Source organism: Panicum virgatum, chromosome 9K (assembly GCF_016808335.1).
Source record: "Panicum virgatum strain AP13 chromosome 9K, P.virgatum_v5, whole genome shotgun sequence".
Taxonomy (NCBI): Eukaryota; Viridiplantae; Streptophyta; class Magnoliopsida; order Poales; family Poaceae; genus Panicum; species Panicum virgatum.
The window spans coordinates 28,352,540-28,365,874 of record NC_053144.1 but is presented as its reverse complement, the minus strand read 5'-3'; the positions used below and the strand labels follow the sequence as shown (position 1 = coordinate 28,365,874).

Genomic DNA, 13,335 nt, shown 5'->3' with positions numbered 1-13,335 from the left:
CTGTCTGAACATGTGCAACACCTCAAAGCAGTTCTAGTAGTTCTGAGGCAACACAAATTATTTGCAAAAATGAGTAAATGTACTTTTGTCCAAACTGAGATTGAATTTTTTGGACATGTCATCAGTAAAGATGGAGTTGCTACTGATCTAGCAAAATTGCAGATCATTCAGAAATGGCCTTCTCCACAAACTATCACTTAGTTAAGAGCCTGTTTGGGATTAACAGGTTATTATAGTAGGTTTATCAAAGGTTATGGAGTTATTTGAAGACCCCTATTTGATGCCCTCAAGAAAAATTCTTTTGAGTAGACTGCCAAACAAGAAAATGCTTTTCAACAACTCAAGAAGATCATGTCTGAACCACATGTGTTGGTATTACCAATTTTCAATGAGCCTTTTGTTCTAGAAGCAGATGCTAGTGGGCATGGTATTGGCGATGTCATTATGCAACAAGGAAAACCAATAGCTTTCTCCAGTAAATCCTTGGGACCAAAGGCAACTGCTACATCTACATATGAAAAGTGTAACACCCAAAATTTAAATTTGTTTTAAGTTCAAAATAATTTTATTTCAAATGATGTTTGTGTTAAAAAAAACGTTTACTCTCTTTCTTTTTCTCGCCCAGCCCACCTTTCCCTTCTTTCTCTCCTTTTATTTTTTCTACACTCGGCCCATCTCCTTCCTGGCCCGGCCCAGCAACCCGGCCCGTCTCACCCTCCCTCCTCTCACCCTCACCGCTAGGTGGGCCCCGCAAGTCAGGGTCATCCCCTACCTCTGGCGCATCGCCTCGACGTGCAGCGCGCTCCGCCTCCCCACCCAACCGTGTAGCACTGCCGGTCGTTCCCCCTCCCCTGCACCCACTCTCCTTCCCCTTCTTCATTGACCGCCATCAAGGCTCGATGATGAGCCCGAGCACCCGCACTCCCTCGTCTACCCACTCGCACCGCAAACGGCTGCCGCCTTCACGGCCATTACGACCATCATGGCCACCCGAGTTCCGCCGCCTCCCCTGCCTCTGGCCTTCCTTCTTCCTCCCTTGTTCTATAAAAGGAGCACCCAAGCCCAACCGCACCCCTTTCCCCGCTCTCGCCTCGCTCACACCTGCTTGCATAGCGTTGCCACCACCCGAACTCGGAGCTGCCGTTGATCCGCCATTTCACCGCCCTTTCTCGATGACAAACCACAACCGGAGCTCCGTCTTGAGGTGAGCAAGGTACCCTCTCATTTCCTCTTTCTCTTTCACCCCCTCGCGGATAGAATTGCTCGCTAGAGCGCCTTGCCCGCACCTCACCAGCGACAGACATGCTCCAGTCACCTTCTCGCCATTCCAACCCCGCCATCGCCTTTATTGTGTTCCCCTCTCCCTCCTCGACCTTTTCCCCACACGAAATCGAAGCCGGGCGTTCGGTTTCGTCTTGCTCCGACGAGGCCCGCCGCCTAACGCCGCCGTCTGCTGCCACCGAGCCACCGGTGCAACACCGAGGCGAGCCGCTGAGCTGTTCGCCCGCAGCCGAGCCACATGAGCTGAGTCGTCCCGAGCCGCTTCAGCCCATCCACGTCGTCGAATCAAGATTCGACGGATCAGGACTCATCTAGCTGGAGTCAGCACCAGTCAACCAGATCCGTCCCCGGAGTTTTTGCAACAGAGACATTGGGTTTTACCAGAATCAACCCGCAGTCCGCTTTAGTTCAAAAGTAATTCCAGAAAGGCTCATCTTCTTCCATTTTAACCCTTGAGTTCTTATAAAATAGATACCATCATCCATGTACCTCTCTTTTACACTCTGGACCCTCTGTATATATGTTTGTTTATGTTCTAGCCCACGGTTTCTTCATGTTTGGCCCCTTAAACTTCTGTATCTCTCACAAATAAGCCCACGGTTTCTTTCTCGTTCTAACTCCGTTTTCAGCGATTCTTGCGCTCATGCGATCCTTGCAACGCGCACAACATCTTTAGCATCGTATCTTTCTCTGTTTTTACTGTTGTTGTGTTTTTTCTTATTTGTTGTTGTGTTTTGCTTGTGTGATCGTGTAGACAACACGTCGTTCGAGGGAAATCAAGAGCAACAATTCGAGGAAGGGACTCAGCAGTTTGGCAAGGAAGGCAAGTGGACTTCTCCCCTGCATATTCTATTTGATCCCAATAATATCATGATAATTCACTTTACTTTATTGTTGAATTGCATAAACTTGAAGGGGACAACTATTAAGGATTTAACTAGTCTTTTACTCTGAAACCTTGAACACTGGGTTTAATTTAATATGTTGAGTAGAAATGCTTAGATTCTTTATCTTGGGATGGCGATATAATGAACTTTTGAGAAAGGTTAAACATGCTTTATGTTGTTATCTTGGTTAATTTGCAAGATCATGATGTTTAATTGGAAAATGGCGAACCACCCAAAAAAACAATACAACTACAATGTCACATGGCTCTGACCTTAGCCGATTAATTAGGGATGTGTTTAACTGGTGGCCTTACCGAAAGGGCAAGGAGGGGGCCGGTGCAGGGGTTATAGTTCGGTCCTCTTGGGGTAGCAGCATTTGCTAAGGTGCTGACCATTAGGGAGGGTTATGGACCACACCGCTACTAAAACTCTAGCGGGCCATTAGTTATCTGCATGTCTTTGTAAAGGCTTCATAGTGGATCCCTTGCCACTCACCTAAGGAAGTGTTTAAGTGGCTACCTACCTCGGGCAAATCGGGAGACACAAGTTGTGGTGAAAGTCTACAACTTCTGTAGAGTGTAAAACTGATATATCAGTCGTGCTCGCGGTCAAGAGCGGCTCGGAGACCCTCACATGATAATCAAACTTGAAGAATAATTTAACCTAAGGTTTCTATGGTTTTGATATGAAGATATATCTTTTATGCTTAAGTGGGTTGGTATAAACTTACTGTTGACGCTCACTAACGATCATTTCCAGGCGTCAACTTGATCAGAAAATCATGAGGGTTTGCATTTCTTACACGCATCCTTATCCAATAAAGTCCCTAAACCACACTTTACCTTTTAGAAAATGCAAGTTGTGTTTTTGAGCTAATATGCAGGTTACAAGCACACTTTGGCCCGACATAAAATCACAGAAATTATCAGAGCACCGATTTAGGCACAAATTGACCAAAAGTGATGCAAGAACACAATTCAGACAAGCCAAAATAGGCCAAGACCACCATGGACCAAACTAGGAGGCCCTGGACAGCCTGCTCGAAGAAGATCGGGGCGGTTGGCCCCACGGGCAGGCCGACCGACCTGGCCCATGGGCCCCACCGCCTTAGTCAAGCTACGTGTCGCCTCCTGGTTGATCCTTTAGGTCGGTTTGGAGAGTCTTACCCCGTGGCTCCCTGCTATAAATATAAAGGGGGGGTAGAGATTAGAACACACACACACACACCTCACACCTCTCCTCCCTTGCTCATCTTGCATAGTCTTTAGGCTTAGTGGAGTTTAGGAGAAGTCTAGGAGTCATCGAGTTGCCGGAGTTGCTCGAGAGTCTGGTATGGGTTCATCACTAGCTCTCTCTTGTAATATTCGGTCGTTTGAAATAGAATTAGACTATGATTACCGATATCTGCTTAAAGTATGTTCTAAGTTATTGGGTATATGCTTCTTGTCATGGTTGCGTTATTATTCAATGCTTGCATTGCATGATCGCCCTCTGCTGGAGATGGTTAGTCTTTTGTTCTTAGAACTCTATCAACTGCTCCAGTATTCGTATGATTGCTCTAGTGTGATGTCTGTCCATCCGGAGGGTGGGGGCTCCGCGCGGGACGCTAGAGTATCCCTTACTAGTGTAGACATGATGTCTAGATTAGCTAAGAGTTGCTGGATGTCAATTATACCCATGGTTTGTAGAGGTAGCCGGCAGGTAGTGACAACCCTGTCCGAGCCCGAGTAATCCTCCACGTTCGATATGGGGGGTAGGAGGTACATAAAGTCGCCGGGGTGTATGGGCTCCTCCCGTTGCTTCGATAGCGATCTCCCTGTTGTGTAGTTTAATCTCTGACGAGCTAACCAATGAGAAAGTGTAGATACAGCTAGCCTAGCATAGTTGACTCGAGCTCTAACTTCTGCCTTGCTCCCGGCCTAGAGCATCTTTTATCTTTCTTTTATTTATTTATCCAAGAGGTTAGTTTGTGTGTGTATCACACTCTCTCCTACCATGTTATTATCTTACCCCTGTTTATGCATGAGAATATCCAATCTAGATAAAGTTTATCAACTGGTCTATATATCTCTTCACTCATCGCATTCCCTGCGGAAATATAAATGACACCCCGGTATACTCCCGGGGAAAATGCTACAGCGGTATTCTGTGCGCTTGCGGATTTATTCGTGGTTCATGAAATACTGCCCCCCCCCAAATTGGCGTCTGCAGGCGTCATCGCTGTTTCCCGGTGGTGACATTGGTAGGCGCCAACAAGCAATTTTGGTGCCGTTGCCGGGGAAGGCACATATTGAAGAATATAGACAAAGTGATGAACGAAATCGAAATTGGTATTCGCTTGCTAAACAGGCTAACTTGGCTTTCTTTTCTTGTCTTTGATGATATGAAAACAGGGTAGTGTATGATCGGTTTCGACTTGCCGCAAAACTTTCACTCCGATCCAGAGTCACTCTGATCCATCAATTTTCCCTACCACTATGTGTGTTCAGCTGGCGGACTCCACGATAAGATATCCAAAAGGAGTTGTGGAAAAGTTAATGGTAAAGGTTAAGAATACCTACATATTAGTGGACTTTGTGGTCCTTGATATAGAAGAAAATCTTGGAATCCCGCTCATACTTGGGCGACCATTCCTCAAGAATACAAACGCCAAAATTGATGTAGGGACAGGAAGAATCAGCCTCCGTATCATGGGGAAGACCATGGAATTCAAGTTTCAAAACAAGAGGGAGGTATTCCTTATTCATGAGGATAGTAAGAAACAAGAGTTATGGGCAGAGCCCAGTTGGAATGATCAAGACTATCATCCCCCTTCCAAGCCAGCTTGGGAGGATTGGGAAATTCATACTCCACCGAGTCATTGGAAGACAACCAGAAGATCCCTGATTTCATCACCAATACAGTATGGGAAAATCTGGAAATCGTCTATCCAACATCCGAGGATCCTGTTTCTGCGCCGACTACGCCATCAAAGAAGACCAAAAAGAAATGGCACAAGAAGAACAAGACATCATCGACCGCTACTACTTCTCCAGGTATGGACGAAATGACCTCAACCTGATCAGGTATGGAGAAAGGTCCTGCTTTTCAGACCCTAAACTAAGAGCTAGCTTGGGGGAGGTTCCCTCCCCTAAGTCAACTGTATCCCTTTACTTGCTTTCAATAAAATACAATAAAAACTTTCAAAAACAAAATAAAAATTTATTGCTTTATTTCCCTTTTTCATCATGCGCGGTAAGAATGTTTTAACTCTTTATGATAAGTTGAAAGGATGAGTTTTGCTTTGCTCTATCATATCTGTTGTGCCTAGTTTGAAAATGAGAGTTCTCTTGAGTTTAAATCTGTTTGTTATGCAAATATCTTGCTAATGAACCTGAAAGTTCCGTGGGTTGCGTATGTTTGATCCAAGTCTAAGTTGTTGTGAGTTCAGATATGGTAAATAAGGTTATGCAAGTTTGTTCTAGTGATGCTTGAAGTCTGGAGTTGTTTTCGAAAAAAAAACTTAAAAAGCACTACAAGAAATGTGACCTTCTATGACGAATATCTCATGACACTCGATCAAAATGTCACTAGGTCATTCCCTTTTATGACATTTTATATAGGGTGGTACAATTTAGCGACGAAAACTAGGTGTTCGTCACTAAGACAAGATGAAAATTGTCATAAACTAGTTTTACTTCATGTTGTGACGAATGCATTTTTGTCACTTGAGTCCAACTACAAACGTCATAATTTTATGACAATGCTAAATTGTCACTAGGTTAGGTGTTCGTCACTAATGTCTTCGTTAGGCAACGACGGTGACCTACGTGCAAACTTATTAGGTCCCGCACCCATTGTTCATGTAAAAATAAGTGAAAGGAAAAAAAATAGAAATTGTGATTTTAAGATGGAAATGGTACGATATGAGCCATGGCTAAATATAATATTTTACCTGTAGTGTATTGAACTCATTGAACATAATAGCCCATCCTAACGCCCTCAAAAAGAAAAATAACAGCCCACCATAACCTGGAGCTATTTGGCGGTCCATGTAAATAAAAAAGCAAAACAGGAAAGAAGAGAATGGTGCCACGGATCGAACCAGAGACCTCCAGATTCCAAACTCTCACCATTTCCACTGAGCTAGAGAATGTTTCCTACTTTTATTTGTAAACAAAGCATATTTCTACAATTATTAGTTACTCTCACCAGCACAAAATCACCGCTCCTGGGAACTGGGCGCAGACGAGATCCAATCGGGGGCGCCTGGGCTCCCTCGACGGCCGCACGGCTCCGCCCGTCGCCCGCACGCCCGCTACCGCCCTGCGCGCCGCTCCCTCCCGCCGCCCGCCGCCCTGCCGCCCCTTAGCGCAGCGCGCAGCGCGCCTGTGCCTTGTGCGGCCGGTGGCTCCACCCGCCGCCCTGCGGCTTGCGGCCTGCGGCCTGCGGGCGCATCTGTTCGCTTGGTCCAGCCTGCGCCGTGCTGTGGCCACCCGTCACATCCCGCTGTCAGTCACCCACTGCATCTCTCCGCCCATCGCTACTGATTGGTATTGCTACTCTTTCTCTTTGCTCCAATTGCAATCAGCAGACTAGGGAATTAGAAATTACTAGTGCATTGCGCGCCCCCTGCGCGCATTCTGTTGTCTGAGATTTTATTTGGGAATCTTAAGTGGATACAATATATGTACACAGGGAGCTGCTCTACTACATAGCAGATGTATGTACATGGATGGTAGGAATACATAAATAAGGCTAGTTATTGGAACATAATTTTTGCTTTACTATGCTATTATTCCCTGGTTTTGGTTCCCAACCTTTGAATGGTAATAAATTGATTATTTAAATGCTGGTGAATAGCATTCAAATGTTGAGGGTATTTGTTCCTTTGTTTTTTGCTCAATCTTTTCCCTGCTATTGTTCACGGGGAGACAAATAATCATCACAGAAAGTAGTACGCATTACAATGAATTCACCCATGGTCAGCTTTTCATTTCTAATCATACACTGAAATACGAATATCCTACACAAATGGTGAGCATAGAGGATAAGGTCCTCAAATGTACATATTGTATTTCCATTTTGCGGAACTCCATGCACAGTCCCTGTTCATAAACCAAAATCTTGCAAATGGAAAAGGTAGAATATTGATGCATAAATGAAAAGCATACATAAATTTGACAGATTTTCTTTATTAAATTAAGTCTGCAACAAAATTTATATTCATTTACCTAGTTATTTAACTATAAATTTTATCTAGTTTCTTGGAGATGCTCTTAGGTAAGTAACGAAGGACTAACAACATTAACCTATATATACACACACACACACATACGACCGGATGAGCACGTTCACTACTGCATAAAACACCCTTTCACTGCTATCACTGCCGGTTATGGGCAGAGCGAGGAGGGCCCATGTTCGAATCCTGGATACCACGTGCTTGATTAAGAATGCATCATACTACAAAGTAGTACTGCAGCTTGATACGGATTTATGTGATTAAGAATATATCATACTACTCTCGCAAAAAATATATCATACTACAAAATATTAGTTGAAGCGTGATGATGAATAGTACCAAATGGAATAAAGATTTGATCACTACATCAAATTCTTTAACTAACATAGTCTCTTTTGGTTTGAAATAATTAAGCATGATCGACTATGTATGTCTGTGTGTGTGTGTGTGTGTGTGTGTGTGTGTGTATAACGTGTACATATACATCAGAATCCAATTTAAGAGAGGGACACAACATAGAAATATGTCATTTCTTCCTTAATGTTTAAATTTAAATTTTAAAGAACTTTTGAACACCTATTTGTTTTATCTTAGATGAAGAAAAATAATAACTTTCAAAAAAAAGATGAGGAAAAATAATAAAAAGAATGGAAGCCAACAATTAGAGGTGGCTGTAGGCGCCATCTCCCCCAAAAAGCCACATGCGCGTCAAAACCCGCCAACGCCAAAAATTTGGAGGGCGAAATTATTTCCTCCGAAACCATGGGCGCGTCCAGACCCCGCCACTCAAAAAAAATTCGGGCAGAAATTACAATTCTGTCCAAGACATATGGAACTTGTAGGGGCACACCAAGGGTAAAATGGTAAAAATTCGGACCCCATATAACCTACCCGTGTGCTTCTTGAACCCTAACCGAGCCCATTTCGCAAGTCCCAGGTCATTTGTCGCTGCCGGTCCATCCCTCTCCTCCACCCACCCCCACAGCTTCTAGCCAGGTCCGGTGTCGCCGGCCCGGCCCTCGGACGCCACGCCTCCTCCACTCCTTCCTTCCCCTTGCCGGCGTCTCAGGCGCTCCGCTTCCTCCTCGCACCAGGGAGGGGGACAAGAACAATCCTTCAGCAGTCTTCTCGGTAAGGAAACTCTGTGCCAATGCCTATGCTTCTTCCTCCTCTTCCCTGTGCTTGTGCGCGCGACGCCGCCGGCTTGCTCTACTCTCCTCCCGTGGCTGCCTCCCGCCTCATCGCTCCCCACCGTGTCGCGCTCCTCCTGACCCCTCTGCGTCGCCTCTGCATCTCGCGTTGCCTCTGCTGTGCTGCTGGGCAGCGCATAGCAGCTGGCTACTCACACTGCCACCAGCAGCAAGCTGCTCGTGACCATCAATTAATTGGATTGTGTAGAGTAGATCTGCAAATCGTGTTTGTAGGATGGCTGATTTTGAAGTCCGGATCACACATTTTCTGAGCTCATTTGATTTAGGCCACAATTGATTGCTTAGGCCTACTACATATGGTTCACGACAGTGTTTTAGGAGTTTGTCACTTTCCTTTTGGTGCTGGATAAAATCTCATGATTTGATGACAGTGATAACCACTAGATGGTTGCTGGCAATTTTTTTCGCCTTCTACGAATTTTAGGATCTCACAAATTTTCTTGGCTTCCAGGTTCTAACGCCTCCCTTCTCTACCGACCAATATAGTACAAGATGGCTCCCGGCCGGAAGGTAGGATCAGGCAAACGGCAACCAGCAGGTAAAATCATTTTGATTGTCATCGGCTTGCTAATTTACAAGTGTATTGTCATCTAGCTAGCTAATGTAGATTGTCATCAGGACTTGTGGCATGTTGATAGAACTGCTAGCTAGTCTAATAGTTTAATCCATAATGTTTACAAATCATCAATGCCTTATTTCACACTTTGGAAATTTGAATACGTTAAACTATTGTTGTCATGCCCCTAGATAAAATGAGGATTGCCTGAATAAAGTTAGGACTACCAATGCATTGAATCTGAATCTGATTACCTGTTTCTAATATTTGGACATGCATCTGAATTGTTTGTGAGAACGGAGTAACTTGTAAGATGATGTTGAACTTTATTTATTCATCAATGTACAGAACAAGAACTAACAGATTATGAGAAAGAAAGAACATTAAATATGTGGTAAGGAATACTAAACACTTCGCATCTGTGTTCACTACTTTCACTTACACTTATCCTATGTGGAGCTAACAAGTTCTAAATTGTATTGCATATAATTTTAGACCGAAATGCTATATCCCGATGCACCACCCAATGCAATTGAACTTTTCAAGGAGTGCCATCTTAGCAAAAAGAAAGGCCTTGCTGAGCCAGTCCAGAAGGCTATTGTAAGTAATTGTTTCCTTCTAAATTTTGTGCACTGGTGTGAATAAATATATGCTACTTGAGGGCTTTTCCCTAGTTTCCAATCCTATGCTGTTATTTTTTTTATGATCAGTCTGCAAAAAGATGAATAAATTCATATGTAGTGTGACCACACATGACATATTTCTTTCACATGCATGAAAATTATCATGGCAATCAGATTCTAATTAAGATTGTTATAAGGAACCTTTGTGTGTGTGTGTGTGTAAATTTTCAACAGAAGTACAGAACTACATTCTAACATTACATCATACAATATTTGATTAGTTATTCACTGAACAAATCTCTAATTTCTGTTATTTAATATTCTTTACCTGCTCCTTTGGCTTTACCATGAGCCACATCACCTGTTATTTAATATTCGTTATATGAATGATGTAGAGATTTAAATTTTTATTGATTCTGAACATTCATGTTGGAGCTATGCATTGCTAAACTAGCACTTCTAATACCAAATTTTTAATGATGATTTCCATGTCAGTTTACTATGATCAAATTTGATGTATAGCTTTCGCTTGAAACTTATATCTAATATTTTGTTATCCTTTCATCGCTAGGATGACATGAACGCTATTATGGCAGCTCCAGTTGAAGATGAACAGCAACCCAATACTGCAATTGAAGCAGTTTCTCAAGTTCTACCATCAAGTAAATTCCTTCAAAATGTAGGCCTTCAGCCAGCCTTGAAGAAAAGATCTAGCCGAGCTGAAACTTTGCGTGTGCAAGAGCTTGAAGCGCAACTTGAGAAGGAGAAACAAGACAAAGAGGAACTTCGACAAAAGCTTGATGGTCAGCAACAAGAGATAGACAACCTAAAGAAACAGTCAGAAGAAGCAAAACAAAAGCATCTAGAAGATGTTGGAGATCTCAAGAAGCAATTAGAAGAAAACAATGCTCTCCTTTGTGGTTTGATCAGCTTCAATCAGAGTCAGTGATAGGTGAATACTTATCCCTAACGTGGTTTATGCTTTCATGGGACTATGGTATTTTGGGAATATTATAGCTAACTTTGGATCTAGGAGTTGATGTGTCCAGATGTGAACACTAGGTCCTTTTTGGCTTGAAGTGCCATACTGCTCTGCTGTTTTGTGAACTTGTTGGCTGCCAAATGTGCAAAATGTGAAGATCCTGTTATGTGTGTGGATCTAGATGGTGGTTGTCATATTTTGTGAGATGGTTCTGTTGGTGGAATATATGGATTATTGCTATGTCAATGAACTATTGAACTGTGATAATATTATGTGAATGAAGTATGGTTATGTTATTCTATACTACAAATACCATTTTGTGAGCTGGATGTGGATGTGTTGGGTTACAAATGAGATTAAATTAGCATTATACGATTCATGTTTGGACGGCCACAATAGTTGGGCAGCACTATAGTGGGCTGGTCTCATGTTGGCCCAATTGCGGGCCTTGATATGAGCTGGGCCAACATGGATTGGGTCCAGCTACAAATGGACTTCGCATGGGCTGGGTCAAGCATAGTTGGGCCTCAACATGAGCTGAGTTACCTAAATATGTCTGGGTTAGGCTGAAGTGGGCCTAAACATGGGCTGAGCCAGGCTACTAGTGGGTCTAAACATGGGCTGGGCCAGGCTGTAAATGGGTCTAAACATGGGCTGGACCAGGCTGCAAGTGGGCCTAAAAATAATGTGGGCCAGATAAATTATGATGAAATAAAAACGTCACAAGGTAGAGCCACGTCAGAACCACATCACCCAGCTTGATCCTATGTGGCGAAATCACATTCTACAGCTTATGACAATTTTCTCTCCAATAATAACGATTCTAAGGCGTCATAAAAATCTGTGACGATAAATGTATCGTCATAAAATCTATGACAATTTTAATATATTTCGTCACTGATTGTCATTAGTGACGCACATTCAATGACGAACTTTTTTTTTGTCACAAAGTCGTCATAGATTAGATACAATGACAAATATTTAGTCTTCTGTGACACAATCTAATCGTCATGGAAGGCCAAATTTCTTGTAGTGAAGGCAAGTTCCCCAGTGATATGCAATGTCCTACCAGAGTCATATGTCATATTCCATGAAAAACCTTACACATATGCTGCTTGTTGTTCTGTTGAGTTTTGTCAAATTGTGTGACCCTAGCGAGATGCTTTTTATGCTTTCTCGATCATAAGTACGTATACGTCCCATCCATTTGCTACATTCCTACACTACATTCCTACACTGGGAATTGGCACCACCATCCATCCATTCCACATTAATAAATGATCCATGTCTTGGTGATATCTCTCGTAGAACATCCCTGAAATAAAATAAAGTCAGACTATGGTTGCCCCAAAAAAGAAAAGATGGCATGCCAAGGAAGCATGACCCAAAAAAAAGGGGTAACCATGTCTCAAAAAAAAAGAGATACAGGGATGACTCGAGAGAGAAAGCCATTACGTCAAGGAGTAAGCCACATCTATCCATCCATCCACTCATATACTTGCACTTTTTGATCGAGATTGCATGACTTGTTTCTCCATGGATCATCTCTTTGACTTTACAACATATAGAACACAAGTGTGCCCGTTCTTATCCTACCTTAAGCTCCACAAAAGCTTGTAGTAGTAGGAAAGATCAAAGGCAGATATTGCCCTGGTAAGGAAATACAAGTTGAGTGCCTCGAGAGAGTTATCCTGGGAACTTTGCCATATTTTCAAAAATCTTTCAAAAAAGTATCTCCAGATGGATTGCGGATCTATGAGCAAGTACTACTCTATGCACCGTTCTAACTCTCAACAGCCCAAGACAAGGAGACAGTTAAAAAGCACCATGAAGGAGTAAAATAATTGTGCAAAGGTATGGTAGCAAACTGTAGCGAAAATGGCCTCTCATGCCATATTTCAATATAATGTTTTGGTGATTGATATAGACAACACAACACTTGGACTAATATGATTGTCAAGATGACCATTCTCAGGCTTTTAGGTTCAAGTGATGACAAAGAGAAGATAGGTGTAGCTAGGCCCGAAGGGCCGCCCCTACGGTGGTTCCGCTGTCAAAGAGACGGGCACTTTAGTATCACCGGTTGAACCGATGCTGAGAAAATTACATATGTCGGTGCATTGACTTGGAGCACACCAGGAATTCTGGTTTCACTGGTTGAACCGACGTTAGGGAAGTTGAATACGTCGGTGCAATGGACTCAGAAGCTGAGGCAAAGTCTACACACCGGATGAACCGACGATTGGGTCTTGGTGAACGTCGGTGCAGTTGTCTAGAGAGTTTGTTTTCAGAGTTTAAAGGACAGCTACACTCACCGGTTAAACCGACGCAGCATCGGTTGATTGCCCGTACACGTAACGGCTAGTTTTTGAGACGGGCAGTTTAGTATCACCGGTTGAACCGACGATGACTATTGGAGGTGCGTCGGATTAACCGGCGTCAAGTGTTTTTCTGGCAGCTTTTCTCCAACGGCTATATTTGCTTGTGTTGCCCATATATACCCCCAAGGCCGGGTCATTTGAGTGTGCTGGAGTTGCTGAAAGCTTACTACACTTAAAGAACACCTCCAAC

The 13,335-nt window shown here is 43.3% G+C and overlaps 1 protein-coding gene across 1 annotated transcript; it reads left to right on the top strand.

The window, feature by feature from the left end:
* The first annotated feature begins 9,617 nt into the window (after window positions 1–9,617).
* On the top strand, window positions 9,618–11,065 carry LOC120648658. Its single transcript, XM_039925368.1, has 2 exons — window positions 9,618–9,759; window positions 10,354–11,065. Exons 1-2 carry the CDS (start codon window positions 9,661–9,663, stop codon window positions 10,729–10,731), a joined length of 477 nt encoding a protein of 158 aa, XP_039781302.1. The 5' UTR covers window positions 9,618–9,660; the 3' UTR covers window positions 10,732–11,065.
* Window positions 11,066–13,335: the final 2,270 nt, after the last annotated feature.